The 19876-nt window shown below is 39.9% G+C and overlaps 1 protein-coding gene and 1 long non-coding RNA gene across 3 annotated transcripts in view; one reads left to right on the forward strand and one right to left on the reverse strand.

The window, feature by feature from the left end:
* The window catches only part of Ccdc178 (coiled-coil domain containing 178), a 401819-nt gene that overhangs the window by 19859 nt on the left and 362084 nt on the right, over positions 1 to 19876 (reverse strand). For both annotated transcript variants that reach the window (XM_087593662.1, XM_087593663.1), the window contains exon 22: positions 13372 to 13506. In XM_087593662.1, coding sequence (XP_087449788.1) covers positions 13372 to 13506 — 135 coding nt within the window. The remainder of the gene's footprint in view (positions 1 to 13371; positions 13507 to 19876) is intronic.
* Positions 5319 to 6849, forward strand: LOC134482977 (uncharacterized). The gene is made up of 2 exons (XR_015642807.1): positions 5319 to 5411; positions 6554 to 6849. It is a non-coding gene; the product is annotated as an uncharacterized LOC134482977 (long non-coding RNA).

Raw genomic sequence — 19876 nt, forward strand, 5'->3', positions numbered from 1 at the left:
TCAAACAGAAGCTCAACTTGAAGAGATCCAAGGCCAGCTTTTAATTAAGGATTAGACATAGAAATCACAGTGTTCCCAGCTCAAGAATGCATCTGTCAACTGCTCATCATGAATCTTGGCACCAGCATGTTCATTGTCCCTATCTCTGCTCACCCCATCATGGGGTAGCAGGGTCCCTTTGTCAGAAGGGGCTGTTACCATTAGTGGACCAGGTCTTCATGCAAATGACTTATTGTTTTGTTTGCCTGGACTTTACTTAATTTTACAGAGATGCTTAGAATTAACTCTAGAAGTTAGTCTCTATGCGATGGCCGTTACAGATACTTTTCTCCATGGATAATTCTTTAAAAAGATTAAAAACTCAACAGCAAACTCTTTCTATTCTTTTAAGAACAAAACTCTCCATTTCCATTTCTCCAGATTGAGAAGATATGCAGATATCATACTTTGAGACAAGATGACTAATTCTCTTTTTATTAATCATTTTATTCGTTTACATTTCAAATGATATCTCCTTTCCCAGTTACCCCTCCACAATCCCCATTCTCTCCCTCCTTTCCCCCGTCCCTTCTTCTCTATGAGGGTGCTCCTCCACCCACCCATCCACTCCAGCCTCACTGCTCTAGCATCCCCCTAAGCTGGGGCATCAAGCCTCCACAGGGCCCTCCCATTGATATCAGATATGGTAATCTCTGCTACACATGTAGCTGGAGCCCTCAGTGTATGCTCTTTGGTTGGTGGTTTAGTCTCTGGGAGCTCTGGGTCATTGTGTTGATATTGTTCTTCCTATGGGGTTGCAATCCCCTTTAGCTCCTTCAGTCCTTCCCCTAACTCTTCCATTGGAATTCCAGGGCTCAATCTGATGGTTGGCTGAGTTTCTGCATCTGTATTCGTCAGGTCCTGGCGGAACCTCTCAGGAAACAGCCATACCAGGCTCAGGTCAGCAAGTGCTTCTTGGTATCAGCAATACTGTTGGGTTTGGTGTCTATAGATGTAATGGCTCCCTCGCTGGGGTGGTCTCTGGATGAGCTTTCTTTAGTTTCTGTTCCAGTTTTTTGTCCCTGTCTTTCCTTTGGACAGTAACATTTCTGGGTTAACAATTTTGAGATGGGTGGGTGGTCCTGTCCCTCAACTGGGGACTGTGCCTATCTACTGGAGGTGGTGTCTACAGGTTCTATCTTACCTTCATTACGTATTTCCATTGGGTCCTGGGCGTCTCTTGCTTCCTTGGCATTTATGACTTTCTAGTGGCTACCCCCAGTTAGAGGGAGAGTTATTTATGTTAACTCTGTAACATTCTACTTCCTTATTAAAATTTACTGAGGCATCGTCTTCCTCGCCCTTATTTCTCCTTTGTAAATAATCCCACGCATGATAAACACGGTATTGTGTATACCAAGGCTGTCTCACCTGCTCCAGTCAAACTTTTCTTTCTCTAGAATTTCCATCCTAATCTTTTACTCTTGTTATCATGGCACTGCTCATTGTTTTAGAATCTTGATACTTCTGAATGAAAAATCATGTGTCCGGGTTAATCTCACATCAGGGCAGCATCATTATGTCATGATGATGCTAAGTTGTATGAAAAATACCTATCGGATATGCTCCATTAGTCACTAATTTTCAAACTCTAAGTTCTGCCTTTGAGGAACTCATCTCCCCCACACCACTGACGTGGCTCCTCCACTTGAATAATGGGCTGCTGACACAACACTGAATTAAACAACTTACAATGCTGTTTCCTTTCTTTTTGTGAAGTACAAACCCAGGACATGCAATTATAGCTTTCTAATAAAAGCAATGAGAAATGTATTATTTTATTTTAAGGTAAGAATATTTTGTGCTCAGTGGGTTATTTTACAGGATGAGAACAGAATTTAATTTATAGAATTTGCCATTGATTGGTGCTTTATTTATTGACCCTCTGATATATTATATTGGTATGTCTGTGAGGTGAATGTATTTTCATTCTAGATATCAACATTGGAATTACCTCATTGCTTTATCTGTCTTCCAATGGGAGATGCAAAGCTATCATCATTGCCGACAGGTGCTCTGCATGTTGTCAGATAAAATAATTCTGATATGTGCAGAGATGATGGACACAAGTTGTTGTTAACTAAACCCTAAGAATCACACCATGAAGGAGTTGGGAGAAAATAAGAATGCCTTGAGTTGGAATAGGAACTAAGAATGTGTTGTTTAAGGGGCTGAAGAGGAACCTGAGTAAATTGAATGGGAAAATTTAACATCAGAGTCAGCATATAAAGGATAAAGAAGGCTGGGTTACATTGGCAATCAAGAGCTTAATTTACTTATGTACCCAGGATGTTCCCAGGACCTCTCTTGGGCTCTCTATACTGGCTGCTAAATTAGGTATTAATTAAGCAATAGAGATATTCCTTAAGGGAGACCCACTGGTGACATGGCTTTGATCATTCCCCTAACCTCATTTTGCACTCTTCCTTACTCAAGTCCTATTCTCTGCTCACAGAGGCCTTCCCACTCTCTGAAAAACAATGGCTTTTCCCAGTATGAATGTCCAGTTTCACCATATAAGGCTAATCTTACATGGAAAGTCTGCTAAAATATTTCAGAATTCTGCTAAAAATATTATGTGATTATTATAAAAATATTATATGATTTCTCTTGTAGTTAAGTTGCAGAAGTGACATATATTTAGTGAATTTCCTAAGTATATATTTTTAATGTTTCTATTGTGCCAATCAAAAACATATCTATTACTATCCTACTCACTTAAAGCATTTTAAGAATTGTTTTATGACCTGGTACAATGTAGTACCAGGAAGTGTTTGGTGTGTGCCCCAGAATGGGGGGACTATTCTCCAAATCTGTTAGGTCAAGTTAGTTGATGGAGTCTTTCAGGTCTTCCATGGCTTGATATTTTGAAAAAAAAATTCATGTTCTATTAGAAAGAGGCAAGCTTTAGGGCATCACACAATGAGATCCTTTTATTCCTACTTTAAGGCTTAGTATATGAATGACCGGCTTTATTCCTGGTATTATTTCCAGTTGTGAGGGTTTACTTTTATCCACTTGTGTTATGCTTGGTGTTGATGGAATGATTTTCCAACATTTACTTCCAAGAATTTTCAGGTATGTCATAGGCACCATAAAACAGAGTGACATTTTATCTACTGTAATTAAATATATTTTTCAATTGGAGTTTTGAATTCCATCTATTTTTTACATAAGATTTAGGACCTCTTCTTCCTTCTTGAAACTTAATGAAATACTTTGCAACACTCTGCTAGTTGTTCTATTGGTATTTTTGCTGTATCTATTACACCATGACTCAGGAAGCCTCACTGCTTCCTGTTGGGGTTACTCTGTACCATTTCATATTACCTTGAAGATGTACATGGAACAGTTGTATGTCACATGTCATCTTTTAGGGCACAGCTACCATCCGTGATGCATTTGTAGACAGGAGCTAGGACCCCCAGACCGGGGCATTAGCTTTCATATTTAAATTTGTTTTTTAAATGTCTTACATGTAACCCTCTCCTTTCTCCAGGTCTAGATTTGTTTCCCTCACATCTTTCTGGCTGTTTTCAGAATTACTTGCTGGGGTTTGCCCAACTTTTAGACAACTACAGCAGAAAATGTGTATATGATTTAGAGAAAGATACATACCTCTGTACCTTTAATATTGCACAACTGCTGTTAAGAATCACTCGCTTAAACATTGCCAGGAATCAGAAAACTCAACATGCAAGTCATTTGAGGGTTCATCCATTAGAGTGGTTGAATATAGAATGTTGACAATATAGCCGTCTTTCATACTTTGTCACTTTTGAAGGATGCTTTCTCTTTGAGAGTTTTGGGATGACTACTCTTACCTTCTTGTTGCTCATCTCCTTGTTAGAGACACTCTCATGCCTTCTGGCCCTCAATACTTCTGATGTAGTGTTAAAATTAGTTTTTAATTTTGTATCCTGTGGAATTGCTTCCATGATTGTTCCCTTTATCTTTGGCTTCCAGAAGTTGATTATAACATAAATGAATGTGAGTTTTATGTATACGTCTTTTGGAGGGGAGGGTTTTCTGAGTTAATGTGATCATCAATTAATATTTTAACTTAGTGACCACATCAAATTTTATACATTTTAGTGATTTAAGTATGCTCACCTTAGTACATGATGACGTGAGCTGTAATTACGACTACAAAGACTGTTACCTGAGAAGCAAATGTTATGATTTTACTACTTGGTCTGAGAAATGAAAGCTCATGAATGATTTACTGAATACGGAATAAATAGATTGTTTTCCCAGAATGCCACACTTTAAATAGCTGTCATTGTGCTCTTGCAAATGACTTAATCTCTTATTTCTCTCTGTATTTCTCTGACACAGTGAAATCTCAGTAACACAAAGAAAATTTCCAGGACAGTGTAGTTATTAACATGTCTCCAATGGCCACAATACCCAAACTTAATGTCTGCCTTTATTACTAGATATTGAGTCTGGACAACATGATTTACCCATATATGATTTGGTTTCATTATTCAAAAAAAGGGTTACAATGACAGAATGTCATAGAATTCTTTGAGAATTACATTAATTAAAGTGCACAAAGTACTGAAAGCAGTGGCACATTATAAGAACTTTCTTAAAAACAAAATAGCAGGGGCTGGAGAGATTCTCAGTGATAAAAAGCCCTGACTGCTTGCTCTTCCAGAGGTCCTGAGTTCAATTCCCAGCAACCACATGGTGACTCACAACCATCTGTAATGGGATCTGATGCTCTATTCTCATATGTCTGAAGAGTGTTACAATGTTCTCACATACATTAAATAAATAAATAAATAAATAAATAAATCCTTTAGAAATAGTAAATAGGCTTCTACTGTGTAACCCTAGCCCTCCAGGACTCCTGTGTTTGAAGTTGCTCATTTCTGTTCATCCCATGTTTTTCTCTGTTTTATATTAAGGTACCTGTGGAAGGAAGCCATACCCAAGTCTCACTTTTGACAAAGACACCCTTCTGAATTCAGACGTAAGTATACTATTTCTGCTTTCTAGCTAACCGTAACATTTATCACCTGCACCTGATTACCCTTAACCTTTGAATTAATTATTCTGTCACATTTTCTTGGGGGCAGCTACTTTCAATATTCAAGATATAGTTTAGGAATTATTCCTTTCAGGAAACCTCCCCTCCATTTCTGGCTTGAACTCTTTTTTGCCTCCAGCTTTACTTATTCAGTAGGGTGTGCCTGCCTTCTCTGTGAGGTCACAAGCTCTTTGAGGATGGATATTGTCCCTTGTCCTTATGGACCGCAGAGAACAGAAATGCCTGTCATAGAGCAGACCCTAAGAAAGAAGTGCATTGGAATGAGCTGACAGTCCTCAGCTTGGCTGCAGATGGCTGCAGCTCAAGGAACACAGTATGTATTGTGGGCATCACACTTGCATTCAGTGAGTGGGGAGGAAATCCAGTGCTTCTGTATGTAATGGCAATTCACTCCCCTAATATCAATCAAAATAAAATTTCAGAGGCATAATTTTACCAGGGAAAGATAATGAGATAGTACGTCCTAAAGGTAGGAGTGTGAAGAAATGAGCTAACATCCCTTTCAGACACCATTTTCTGAATCTGAAATGATTTTTCGGCAACAGACATTTGTTTGTTAGCAGTGATCAGTTTGCGATGGGAACAGAATGCTGATTTTACAGCTAAAGGAAGATATTTGGCCAAAGTGTGACTCAATAATTTTACTGTTTTAAGTAAGAACATTTGTTTAATTCTTCCTGTTTCTATGCTTATGCATTCTCTAAAAGCAGCAGCAGGAGCCAAAGGAATTGAAGCCAGCCAAGCATTTCTTTCATTACATTACATGACCAGCAGTGTTGTGCACGTAGATGGAGTTTCTGGAATTCCCAGGAGTCTAAAGTGCTGTGTAAAACTTGGGGTTGCCAGATTTTATTAATTAATTAATTAGTTAATTAATTCACAACACTGAGGGTGGAACCCAGGGCCTCAATAAGCTAGACAAGCCACCTACGACTGAGTTATACCACCAGCCATTGCTTTGTAAGCTTGTGGATGTGAAAGTATTGCCAAGTACAACTAGGTTCATGTCTGGTTGGTTTTGGAAATTTTTTTTTTCCGGAGCTGGGGACCGAACCCAGGGCCTAGCGCTCTACCACTGAGCTAAATCCCCAACCCCCGAAATTTTTTGTTAAGAGTTAGTTACATATTCAGAATTACCTTATAATGGTATTGGTAGAAACACACACACACACACACACACACACACACACACACACACACACACACACACATGCGCGCACGCGCGCGAAAGATTTGAGTTACAGTAGCAGGTTACTCAGTGTGTACAGGGCTAATCCCGGGAGACATACCTAGTGTGTGCACATGTGTGCACATGTGCTGAGGCCTTCAGAAGATTACCTTGGGTGTTGTTCTTCAGTCCTTTGCATTCCTTGCCTACCCCAACCCCCCCACAATCTTTTAAACACAAAATCTCTCATTAGCCTGGAAGTTACTAATCTGTCTTTGTCTTTCTAGCTCTGGAACTACAAGTGCGGTGTGACACCATCCCTCCTCTTTTATGAATCTGGAGATTAAACTTCAGTCTTCATGCTTGCAGAACAAGCACTTCTCTGACTGAACATCTTACCAATCCGGGTCCTGATAATACCAACCTAGCAACCAGTCCACAGCCTCACCCATGCAAAAACTCAAAACAACTCAGAGCAACTGTCAGAAGTTTCAGTTCTACACAGAAATTAAGATCTACAGTAATGCCTATATCTGAAAATATTTTTTTCTCCATCTTTATTAAATTGGGTATTTCTTATTTACATTTCAATTGTTATTCCCTTTCCCGGTTTCCAGGCTAACATCCCCCTAACCTCTCCCCCTCCCCCTTCTATATGGGTGTTCCCCTCCCCATCCTCCCCCCATTACCGCCCTCCCCCCAACAATCACGTTCACTGGGGATTCAGTCTTGGTAGGACCAAGGGCTTCCCCTTCCACTGGTGCCCTTACTAGGATATTCATTGCTACCTATGAGGTCAGAGTCCAAGGTCAGTCCATGTATAGTCTTTAGGTAGTGGCTTAGTCCCTAGAAGCTCTGGTTGGTTGGCACTGTTGTTCATATGGGGTCTCAAGCCCCTTCAAGCTCTTTCAGTCCTTTCTCTGATTCCTTCAACAGGGGTCCTGTTTTCAGTTCAGTGGTTTGCTGTTGCCATTCGCCTATGTATTTGCTGTGTTCTGGGTGTGTCTCTCAGGAGAGATCTACATCCGGTTGCTGTCAGCCTGCACTTCTTTGCTTCATCCATCTTATCTAGTTTGGTGACTATATGTATGGGCTACATGTGGGGCAGGCTCTGAATGGGTGTTCCTTCAGCCTCTGTTCTAAACTTTGCCTCCTTAGTCTCTTCCAAGGGTATTCTTGTTCCCTTTTCAAAGAAGGAGTGAAGCATCCACATTTTGGTCATCTGTCTTGAGTTTCATGTGTTCTGTGCATCTAGGGTAATTCAAGCATTTGGGCTAATAGCCACTTTTATCAATGAGTGCATACCATGTGTGTTTTTCTGTGATTGGGTTACCTCACTCAGGATGATATTTTCCAGTTCCGACCATTTGCCTACGAATTTCATAAAGTCATTGTTTTTGATAGCTGAGTAATATTCCATTGTGTAGATGTACCACATTTTCTGTATCCATTCCTCTGTTGAAGGGTTCTTTCCAGCTTCTGGCTATTATAAATAAGGCTGCGATGAACATAGTGGAGCACGTGTCTTTTTTATATGTTGGGGCATCTTTTGGAGAGGTATAGCTGGGTCTGAAAATATTTTTAACATAAATTTTAATGGGAAAGCCTTACATTCTGAGGGGATACAGGTGCTCTGTGAAGCAGCTGGCCTCGGGTGCTCAGGTCCTGTCTTATCCAGCTCAGGCCTTCAGCTCCTGCCGACTCAGCCCACCATGAGGATGGGAACTCTCACCGTAATTCACCTCATCTAGAAATCCCCTCACAGATGTGCCCAGAGGTTTTTCCTCTACAGTTATTCAACTCCTGTCCAGAACGTTGCCATTTTCTTTGCTTACTTTTAGGAGCTCTGTATTTTTGGTTGAAATGCTGAATAACTCTTATTAATTTAATTTTTGTACTTATTCACTTTACATTCCTCTCACTGTTCCCCTCTTGGTCACCATCTCCACACTCCTTTCTTCACTCTGCCCTCCTCTTCTCCTCTGAGCTGGTGGGGACCCCCTGGCATGTCAAGTCTCTGAGAGGCTAAGCCCTTCCTCTCCCGTTGAGGCCAGATAAAGGCAGACCAGCTAGCACATACCCCATGTACATGCAGCAGCTTTGGGGATAACGCCCTTTTCCAGTTGTTCTGGACCCACGGGAAGACCAAGCTGCACATCTGCTACCTATGTGAAAGTGGGCCTGGCTCCGGCCCATGTATGTTCTTTGCTTGGTCGTTCAGACTTTGAGAAGCCCTGAGGGTCAGGTTAGTTGGCTCTGTTGGTCTTCCTGTGGAGTTCCTATCCCCTTCAGGGCCCACATGTCTTACTAGTTTTAATGCTTCCTGGTGAGCAGATGGCTCTATAGTTAAGAGCACTCCCTGCTCTTCCAGAATACCCAGGGGTTCAGTTCCCAGCACCCACAGGATAGCTCTCAACCCTCTGGAACAGTTCTGATGAATCTGATAGCCTTTCCTGACCTCCACAGGCACCAGATGTTCTCTTATATACACGAGGGCAAAACACTCATACACATGAAATAAGATACCATAAATCTTCAAACACTCTAGTGCTTACTCTCTCTTGGTGACAGAAACGGCACTATGACCATGATAGCTTTGACCTTTTCTTACCCACTATCTCTGCCTCTGGTTATTTTATAAAACATATGAAACTGAGGGAGTTTTCTTATATGTTATTTTGTTTCTTATTATTAGAGAACATTGTTGCTCATAATAATCACTGCTTAGTGCATATTGAATAAAAACAAAATCTCCTTTTGATTATTTATATTAAATCACATGGATATATTTTCTAAAGGCAAATCCTCGCATTTTGATACATGATATTATTTTTTATTCTTGAAGAAGGATTGGTAGTGTTCTTTATTGATAGTAACAGTAACTTCACCACTGAAAACTCTCTCTCTCTCTCTCTCAATATATATATATATATCATATATATATACAGTGCTATTTTATGTGATAATAATTACTAAGGAAGAAGATGGCATGAATATGAGAGAGGAGTTTGATGGGGAGAGGGAGAAGGGGAAAATATAGAGTGCTCATGTATGAAATTCTCAAAATATACTAAATAAAGAACCTTAGGAGTTATAAATAGCTCTTATTTTGATTGTGGATTAATTTAGCTTTATTTGGATTTCAACCATGTATTACTTCACATATTCTGAAGGTATTTTCGTCCGGTGCATTAGGCTTGTTACTGATAAGTCCTAACAGATATCTTTTATATGTCAGAAACATATGAATTTGAGTATTTCAGTTTCAGTCTTTCTCATTTCTTCTTAGACTGAAACTTTTACATTTTTACACTACTTTTGAGATTTTTATACATGAATACCACATTTACATAATTTCCTCTCAAGTTCCTGACCCCTTCTATGATCATTGTTCTACACACTACATGCATATGTACACATACACATGCACATGTACATGCACACATGAACACAGGCACAGCAACACACACACAAAACTATTTATAAAAGCTACAGGGTCCGTTACAGTTGCTTGTATGTATATGTGCTTAGGACTGATCATTTGGAATTGGATAATCTATCCCGTGAGCTCATTCCCAGAGAAGGCTGATTCCTGATTCTCTCTCTCTCTCTCTCTCTCTCTCTCTCTCTCTCTCTCTCTCTCTGTTTTTGTTTCTCTGTCTCTTTGCCTTTCTCTTCCTCCCCTCTTTGTCTCTGCCTCTCTTTCTCTGTCTCTCTCTTTTTGCAGCCATTGTCTATAGCTTTTAACTGTACAACTTCTAAATGATGTGGATTTGCCTTTATGAGTGATTGGCAAACCTGAAGATTACAAGTGCATCCCGGAGCTGTTCATAGTTATCAAATCATTAAACGTTTGATCATATTTTCTTTTTCTATGCTTGTCCTTTCTTCTTTTCTTTTGAATTATTCAAATTTTACCATATTGCTTTTCCTCAGATAGTTTAGTGATGATAACTTTTCCTAGACTCATCGCAAAAATTCTTAAATTATTGTACATATATTAAAATATCTTTCATATCACCTAAAACCATCCTATAAGATTTACCCATTTTATTCAAGTGTAATTTCTATTTTAATCCTGCAATGCATTTATATTTTACAATTTCTTTTATTTTGAAAAGATTGCATAGAGATAGTTTATTTTATAATGTGGATAAGTGATTTTGGATTTTTGTCCCCCCCTTCTCTGTTTGTCTCTCTCTGTCTCTCTCTCTGTCTCTTTGTCTCTGTCTCTGTCTCTGTCTCTCTCTGCGTATGCATATATATATATATATATATGGGGTATGTCTATAAATTATTTAACACATTAGAATTCCTGGAAAAAGAAACAATGAATGTTTCCATCTATAAATAAGACTATAGGCCCCTGAAGCTGGGAGGAAAGCTTAAAGGTTCCCATATTAAATCTTGATCAATTACAGACTCAAAATTCTTCTGATTATGTTTCAAGAACCCCAATTAATTTAGGTGGGAAAAGATGGACAAGGAGAAGAAGGATTTTCCATTTTAGAAACCTGGCATACTGCTGGTGAAAGATTGCTGATAGGCTACGAGATGTGTGTCCAGAGGCCATAGGAGCATGGTAGGGGCAACAGCTTCCCTGGGTTGATTTTCAAAATCTTCATTCCTACTACAGATCTGCAACATCCTTTCCCTGTTTACGCCTAACTGTATCTACATGGTGAGTAACCAGCCATGCTTTATGGAAGTAGCCTGCTAATCTTTCCTTTACTTTGGTCCTATTGGTGGCTTTTAGAGATCAGCAAAGAGAATGGTAACTTTGTATTGTAGTCTTTACATGCTTGTTCGGTGCTTTTCACTGTGTGTCCAATCCTCTCCCTTCCCTGGCCCCTCTTATTACCGTTTCTCTTAACAGTGTTGGTATGGCTCCTAAACTATGTTTTCTACATTGAATACATTGCTGCACATATATCAAACCTAAGAAAATTGTGTTGAAAGTTATCCTTTCAGAAAGATGTACCCTGTGTGCAGCCCAGCCCAAGGTCACATGTGCATGTGGTGGCTGCTTATATACCTTGAGTGACTGGGTAGTGCTCAGGACATCTGCTCCATAAGATGGGGGAGAAGTATCACATACTACAGGATCATGTAAATTAACAACGAGAAAGAGCAGGAATTACAGGAACAATGAAATAAAGGAGCACCTATGAGGCCACGACCATAGAGACTGTGCTACATTAGCAGAGACATGGTGCCTTATGTGGTTGCTAGACCCGTGGCTTGGTTTGGTTTTGTAGAAGTTCGCTTTGTGTCCTATCAAAATCATGGCCAATCAATGTACTTAAACATTTTCATTCTATACACAAGGCTACAAAGTCAAATGGACTAAGTCTTAATTCTGTTCTGGTTATCATTAATCTTTCTGGCTTCTGCTTGAGCCTATAAATCAAAAAGCTTCTTTGATCCTCGTTTTCTGTCAAGTGCAGGGCTGCTGTTATTGCTGTTTGCTGCTCTGAGAACAGTGCTCCAAGGGTGAACCCAAGCTTCGCTTTTCTGTTGAACATGTGCTTTGAATCGGCTTTGCATGCTATCATTCACATGCAGTTGAGTCTTCCGACGGCTGAGCTGGTAGTTTTCATCCAGTAGTTGTCTAATATTTTTCAGGATCATTTTTAACAATCAACAGGAATGGAGACAGTGTGAAGGTTTTGGGTTAAGCACGCACCTTACACATATTCAAGTATGTTTTATTCAAACATTTTTCAGTATTTGTTAAACCCACTGCAATTCACAGTGAAATTTTACAATTTGTACTATTTATAAGAACATAAATATTTAGAGAGAAATTCAACATTTTTTTCTGAGACTAAGTTATTGGGACACTTAGAAACCATTGAAAATGGAAAAGAGAAGCACGGTGAGGAGCCACCCACATTTGCGTTTTATTTATTTAAAATGATTATTTATTTTCTACCTATATCATAATATGTTGTATGGCAACAGATGTGTTTAAAATGCTGTATGACACTTTAAATGGTAAAACGTTAGCTTGGAGCAACTTGGAGTAACATTCCACCAAGAGTCTTCACTTGGCCAATAGTGGGTCTACAAGCCTGGTAGACTCTTAAAGACAATCTAGTCACCAAATGCTTTTCCAGACTGTAATACAGGTAGCAAAACGTCACCTGCATCTGGAAGCAAAGGAGTTATATATGCCACCCGCATCTGGAAGCACAGATGTTCTAGGCACAACTCTCTCTCTCTCTCACATATATATATATATATGAAGATGATGGGTAGACAGGACAAACAGGAGCCACGATTTCAAAAGAGCACACTTGACACTGAAGTGTCTTCAGGAAATCATTGTCAATATTCCTGAAATCAGAATGGTGATGCAAGGCACCTGGTGTGCAGCCATGAGGGCCTGAGTTTGGATCTCCAGCATCCAAGTTCAAACAAAAAATTCTTGTGCAACACAATGGCAAACGGCATATGTCTAAAATCTTGTCCTTGGGGAGGTAGAACCAGGAGGATACCCGGGGACCACTGACCACACAGGATACCTGAGGACCACTGACCACACATTATACCCAGGGATTATTGACCACACAGGATACTTGGGGACCACTGTCCACAGAGGACACCTGAGGATCACTGACCACAGAGTCTCTCCCAAACAGAACTCCAGATTGTATTTTAATGAGAGATTCTGTTTCAAGAAGGGTGGAGAATGATTGAAGAAGACAAATTATGTGGAATGGAAATACCTCTACACACACACACACACACACACACACACACACACACACACACACACACACACATACCCTGAGCAGAATGGCATTCACAAAGCTTGGAAGCTGGAAAAAATAAACACATTTTTATAGAATGTATGTATCAATATCTTCCCTGAGGTTTGAGATAAGTCGGTCCAATCTCCCTGTTCCCCCAAAGTATGCACGGTGTGTGGTATGTGTTCTCACTTACTGAATTCATCCTTCATGCAACCCCAGTCTATCAAAGAGGTTAAAAATTTATAAAACTCTGATGGGATACGGTTTCAATGCTTCACCACACAGCCCGTCATTTGCTTTCCAATCTAGATCAGAATAATCTTGCCTCTTTCCCTTCAGTCACCTACCTGCACAACAAATATTTTCTGAATGCTGTTCTGGGAGTCTCCCTGGAACTTGGCCAGCTTAGACTGGTTAAAAAGGATCAACAGTCGGAAGTACTCTTGCCATTTCTGGCCCAGCTTTCTTTGCAGCTGACAGAGCTAAAGGCGACAGGGAGGGGAAAAAAAAACACACAAGTCAGGGGAGGAGAGGAAATTAATGGCACCGTTCAAGAAGAATGATGGAGGGAAATACAGAAAGCAGCCAATGGCCCGTTCCGCACTGTACGGACCTGACAGGAATTTCACAGTCTCTTGATTTTTCAGCCCGCTCATGTGCATTGGTCGGAGACCAGTCACATCTGGCCGCCAGGATGGGGGGTTAATTTTCTCTAAATGCCTCAGCAGTTTTGTTCTAGCTGAAGCAAACTCTGTGACTGCAAAGCTGATGAGTAAAATATTTCTACTTCACCCAGTTTAACTCAAAACCGATAGCCTCGGGACATATTGAACCTTTCTGTTAAAAAAAAAAATTCTTTTGACGCTTTTTGAATGGCACATCGGGTCAAGTCAAAGTTTAAAAAATGCAACCTGAAGACTTTGATGGACACCATTGCATCTTTTTCTTACTCTTAACGCTTACTATGGCTGAGGATGTGTGCATCAGAGCATGACAAAACCAGGGAGAATTAAGTTAGCCATCAACTGCGGAGGAGAGGGAAAAAACAGGGAGGGGGATTTCCAGCGAGGACTCTGGATTAATCTGCCTTTCTTTGATCACGTGACATGGAAGCGCGTCCATGTCAATGCTAAGGTACAAAAGATGCAATGTTTAGGAGTGGCACATTAAACTTTGGACCTGAAGAGAGAGAGAGAGAGAGAGAGAGAGAGAGAGAGAGAGAGAGAGAGAGAGAGAGAGAGAGAGAGGAGGGAGGGAGGGACGGAGGGAGGGAGGGACAGAGGGAGGAACTCTTTCCTTCAGACAGCATTCTGTAAGAATTACTATGGTAAGTCTATATTGAATCGGGATAAACTTATCAAAATTAACAACAAACTACATTTACAAAAGACCCAAATAGTCACATAGTATATTCTGCCATTGAAAACTCATTTGGGGTGTGGTAGTATGAATAAGCACTTAGAGTGTATTGCAAAGTGGAAAGAAACACATCTATGACAAAGTGGGAACTCATATAAACATCTCTTCACACCTAAAATAAAACATGCTAAGGTATGGCTGTTAGGGAGTCAAAGGTACAGGAGCAAAACCATCTGTAAAACATTCAAGAAATCTTTCGTGAATTCCAGAAATCTTAGTTGTATATAGTTCACTAAAACATTTTTTGAGGGAGTGATTTTAAATGCTTGATGCTGTGTGTGAGTCTTTATTCTCAATAACCTCATTAGGCTTCGTACAACACACACACACACACACACACACACACACACACACACACACTCTCTCTCTCTCTCTCTCTCTCTCTCTCTCTCTCTCTCTCTCTCTTAGGTTCAGTTCACATGCCAAAAAATGAAACCACTACTCTCCACTAATTTAATACAAAAATACCTTTAAAAACACATCTCTGCTTGGCTAATGATAAATTATATAGTTCATAATAAATTTAGAGGAATTTTGAATAGTTTAGAAATCTAAAGTAATGTCAGCAAATTAATGCTTACAATTACTTTGGAACAGAAGTTCAGTGAAAAAAAATTTTTTTTGGAAATTGCTTGTCTGTAACATAAGCCAAGTGTGATCATTAATGGCAGGTGGTAAACTGTATGATGCACCCATTCCTGCATTTGGAAAATGTAGTATTCCTTTGGTATGCACACAAGTATAGGAATGATCACATAAGATTATCCAAGCTGTGCCAAGGACAGGAGGAGGATGTGGGTCTTGGAGTTGTGTAGTAGTATGTCAGAATTAATACATGGCCCTGTATCTTGACTTTAACAACTTGTCAATTTGTACTGACAATAATGTGCATAAGAGATTGTATTTAATTTACAAATTACCTTGGGTTAGAAACCAGACAGGGCTACAGAATCCACCAGGAAAATTGACTGGACTTCAGTAACAAGAAATGTGCTGACAAAGGTTTTGGTTATTATTACATTACTATTATTATCATTATTATTATTTTAGTTTTTCCAAGCAGGATTTCTCTGTGTATCCCTGGCTATTCTAGAACTCACTCTGTAAACTAGACTGCCTTGAGTTTAGAGACCTGCCTGGCTCTGCCTCCTGGGTGCTAAGATTAAAGGCGGGTGCTACCATCGCTAGGCAAGAATTATTTCTTAACACACATGTTTAAACTTATGACATCACACTTGGTCCTATAGTAAAATATGTCCTGGCAGACAGGGTAGCTTGTTTTGAAGTGCAAAGATGGAGAGAAGAGTAGAAAATTCCTTACTTGGGTATAAACTAAAATTATCAGAAAATTATCTTGTGGAATAACTCATTATTAACTATTATACCTAGAAAACATACTAAAACATACGAATGTGTAGTTCTGTATTTTTTGACTCAATAGCCTAAAAGAGGAGCAAAACATTTTCAATAAAGTAGCTATATTATATAATAAATAAGTAAATAGATAAAACTTGTTAATAAAAACCTTTCTATAAATCACTTAGGATCTAGGCTCTGAAGTGATTTAACAAATTTTCCTTAAAAATTTTTTGTCTTCATTCCTTGTTAGTAGACCACGGGTTGTTGCTGTCTGCTGGAGTCCTCTTCACACAGTCTAAAAGTCATTAAGTTTAAGAGGTTACTTCTAACTTAAAGCTCATATTCCAAACTGTGTTGACATAATGATTAGAATCCAATCACTTCCTGCCTTTGGCATGTAATTGTGGATTCTGGCTAAGAGCTGTCATGAAGTGTTCTACAAATGACCAAAGTGTTACAGATCTGAGCCACAGATTGTCTTAAAAAATAAGTTGTACTATGAAATGAGGACTTGTTTACATGTGTACAATGTTAGTAGGAAATGAATTAGAAAACTTTACATACATATCATGTTTCCATGAAATTGTGTACTTATATGATGTTCAACTATATTATTTTAATATAAATGTTTCAAGACGAGCAAGTGGAAATTTACTGTTTAAACATAGAGTAGAGTGTACACAGTCAGAACAATGAATGTTCACAGTAATAAGCCTGAAATAATGGTTTTCAAGTTATTAAGGTCTAAAGATCTCTTTAGTCCCATCACGTAGCATCAGATATCTCACTGAAGGGCATGGTGGTAGATGAGGTGACCAGCAGGCATAAGGCTCTGCTTTTGATCCCTGGTACCGCAAAACAATAACAAATTCCTCATAGTGGGAACACATGCTAAAACACTGCTTCTCCTTTCCTACTCCTTTTTGGGTGTACTTTCTATGTTGAGGATGTGGTTATTTGGAAGATTTTCCCATGAGATGCCAGGATACTGGAAACCGATCCACGAGTGAAACCTTCTTGTCACAAGAATGATGAATTAATATTATAGTAGCTAGAAAGAAGAAAGAAGCTGGGTTTCAAAGAAGTTCTTAAATCTGAAGGCAGTTTGCACAAGTGAAAACTTCTTGGCTTGTGTTAACAGCATGGCTGAAGGGTAGTGCTTCTCACACCACAAGCAGAGTGTGCAGAAGCAGCTGGACATGGTCTGTTATTATTATTATAACTATAATAAGTTAATTTATTTATTTACATCTCAAAATCTGCCCTCTCCAAGTCCCCCCCACCCCGCACAGAGTCCCTCCTGCTTCTCCCTCCCCTTCTCCTCTAAGAGGGTGGGATCCCCCTGGGTAACTCCCCACTTTGGCATATCAAGTCTCTGCGGGATTAGATACATCCTTTCCCACTGCAGCCAGATAAGATAGGTTATGTTCCCCAGGGCCTTGGTCTAGCCAGTGAATGTTCTTTGGTTGCCTCAGTCTCTGAGAGCTGCCAAGGGTCCAGCTTAGCTAGTTGACTCTGCTGATCTTCCTGTGGAGTTCCTGTCCTCTTCAGGGCTTTCAGTCTTTCCCCCAACTCATCCATAAGAGACTCTGACCTAAAATTTGTCCTGTCTAAAAGCAATGCAGGGACATAGATGGAGCAGAGACTGAAGAAATGGCCAACCAATGGCTCAACTTGAGAAGCACCAATTCTTGACAGTATTAATGATAATGTTACGTTTGAAGACAGGAGCCTACCATAACTGTCCTCTGAGAGGCTTTACCCAGCAGCTGACTAAAACAGATGCAGAGACCCAAAGCCAGACGCTGGTCTATTTCTATTCATGGGCTTCTGTGTTCTTGCATGAAAATACCACAACAGCCTTAAATTTGCCAATATATGAGCACAGATTGAAGTCTCTCGAATAGAGAATGTCATTAGAACCAACACAGAAAGACTAATACCTCTGCATTTTTGAGGTTTTGGGAAAGTCTATAACTACCAGTCTTCAGTAGAAAGAAGAAAGAATTGAAAGTTTAGGAAGAGAAGTTTTCTCTATGTGGCACAGACAGAGACCATTACAAAGAACCACAACCAATCAAAGTACAGAGTTGTAGAGCAGGTACTCCTACAATACAACTTCCACATCTAAGGCTCAGGGAAAATTGTGAAGAGAAGAGGCAGAAAGATTGTAAAAGGCAGAGGATGAGGGAGTTTGCTGTGAGATCGTGTCTCCTAGTACCTACAGAATCCATATCTATAAAGTCATCTCTCCAGCATGACTCCTAACCATGGCAACAGCAGTAATATGCCAAACTGGATGAAGAAAAGTGCACAAGGCCTTGACCCTACACAAGAACTACAGGCAACTGAGGAATACTGTAAGCAGGAGAGGTGACCTTTCTTAGGAGAAGTATACCAATTGGTTTTCCTATGTCAAATGGTCAGCCCTGAAATTATTTATACAAGTAACATTATATGGACTGAGCAGATTATATTTAGAAATATGTATGTATGTATGTATGTATGTATGTATGTATGCATGTATGCATGCATGTATATATGTGTGTGTGCCCATGCACATGCAATAGCAATTAGTGAACAAAGGGACTGTGCATTTTAAGGAAAGAGAGGAAGAGCATATGAGATGGTTTGGAGGGAGAAGGGGAGAAAAATATTGTAATTATGTTTTAACTTCTAGACCCTGAACCTAGACAGCTCCTGCCTCCAGCATCCTACCATGTTTGAATTTCTGTCTTGACTTCCTCCAGTGAAGATCAGTGCTGTGGAAATGTTAAGTCAAATTACCCCATTCCTCTCAAGTTTGCTTTGGTCATGGTATTTTTTCGCAGCAATAGTAACCCAAACTCTGACATACTGGGACTAGGATTGTGTGGCATTGCTGTGAGTGGTTCTGACCATGTCTTGGGGAAGGCTGTGGAAGGACTTTGGAACTTTGGGCTAGAAAAGCCATTGCTTGTGAGTTGTTCTGTAGGGGCTTGGAAGATAAAAATGTAGACAGCAGTGCAGGAGATGGAGGCTTGGCTTCTGATGTTTCAAAGGGAAGCAAAGACTCTGTTGGGCCATTTGTGTAATGAATATGTGGTTCTCCTTAGCTGCGATCGAAGAGTCAGTCATGTTTAACAAGAGGCCAGGACCACTGAAGTAAAACCTTTGCTTTACTGGGACAATTAAAGCTGGTCAGCTGGAGCTGAGAAATTAGCCAGGAAAGGAAAGGTTCTGGCTTGTGATGTGTTTGTGTGTCAAGTTGGCAAAGGGTTAGTTGTGCTGGAAGAGTACCTGCGCACACAGCTGAACTTGTTACTGTAGGAGTCCTCCAGATGGTACTGGTTTTGAAGGCATGAAGAGGTCATGGAGAAGAGCTGAGGCTTGGCATCTCAGCGGAAGTCCCAGGATGGAGGGGGTCATGGAGAAAAGTTGAGGCTTTGCATTACAAGGAGAGACTAGCAGAGGCTGTCAGTGAAAGTACAGCCCAGTTGCGGAAGACGGCAGCCTTTAGGAGATTCCAGCACCATAGAATGGTGACTAAGAGCAGCAGTGGTGGTCGAGCAAAGAGCCATCTGCATCTTAGAATATAAGCTGTGAGGACAGCAGAGGGAAGGGCTGGAGAAGCAACCCAAGTTCCTTGGAGGTGCCCAGAAGATCCTGAGAGAATCCCAGATAATTGAGTTGTTTATACTTTTTGGAATTGGGTGTTGCTATGTTGAGATCGTGGCTCTACCCTGGTTTGTCCATGTTGAAGTAAGAAAGTATTTAATTTACTTTTATTTAACAGGAGTCAACAGTTGAAATACTTTAAATTTTAAAATCTGTGGGTTTTTAAAAGAGAACAGCTATTTAAAGAGAGTGAATTTCTAGGTGTTTCAATTTTTAAAGATTGTAGAACTTTTCAAATTTGGAATATTTTATATTGTGATGTTCCTATTAATGTGAAGTTTTGTGGATGAATGAGAAAGGGAAGGTTGTGGCTTGTGATGCATTGATGTGTCAAATTGTCAAAGGGCTAGTTGTGCTGTCTAGTTTTATATCAACTGGACACAAGCTAGTCACTGGAGAGGAGGGAGCCTCAATTGA

Source organism: Rattus norvegicus, chromosome 18 (assembly GCF_021556685.1).
Source record: "Rattus norvegicus strain SHRSP/BbbUtx chromosome 18, alternate assembly SHRSP_T2T, whole genome shotgun sequence".
Taxonomy (NCBI): domain Eukaryota; kingdom Metazoa; phylum Chordata; class Mammalia; order Rodentia; family Muridae; genus Rattus; species Rattus norvegicus.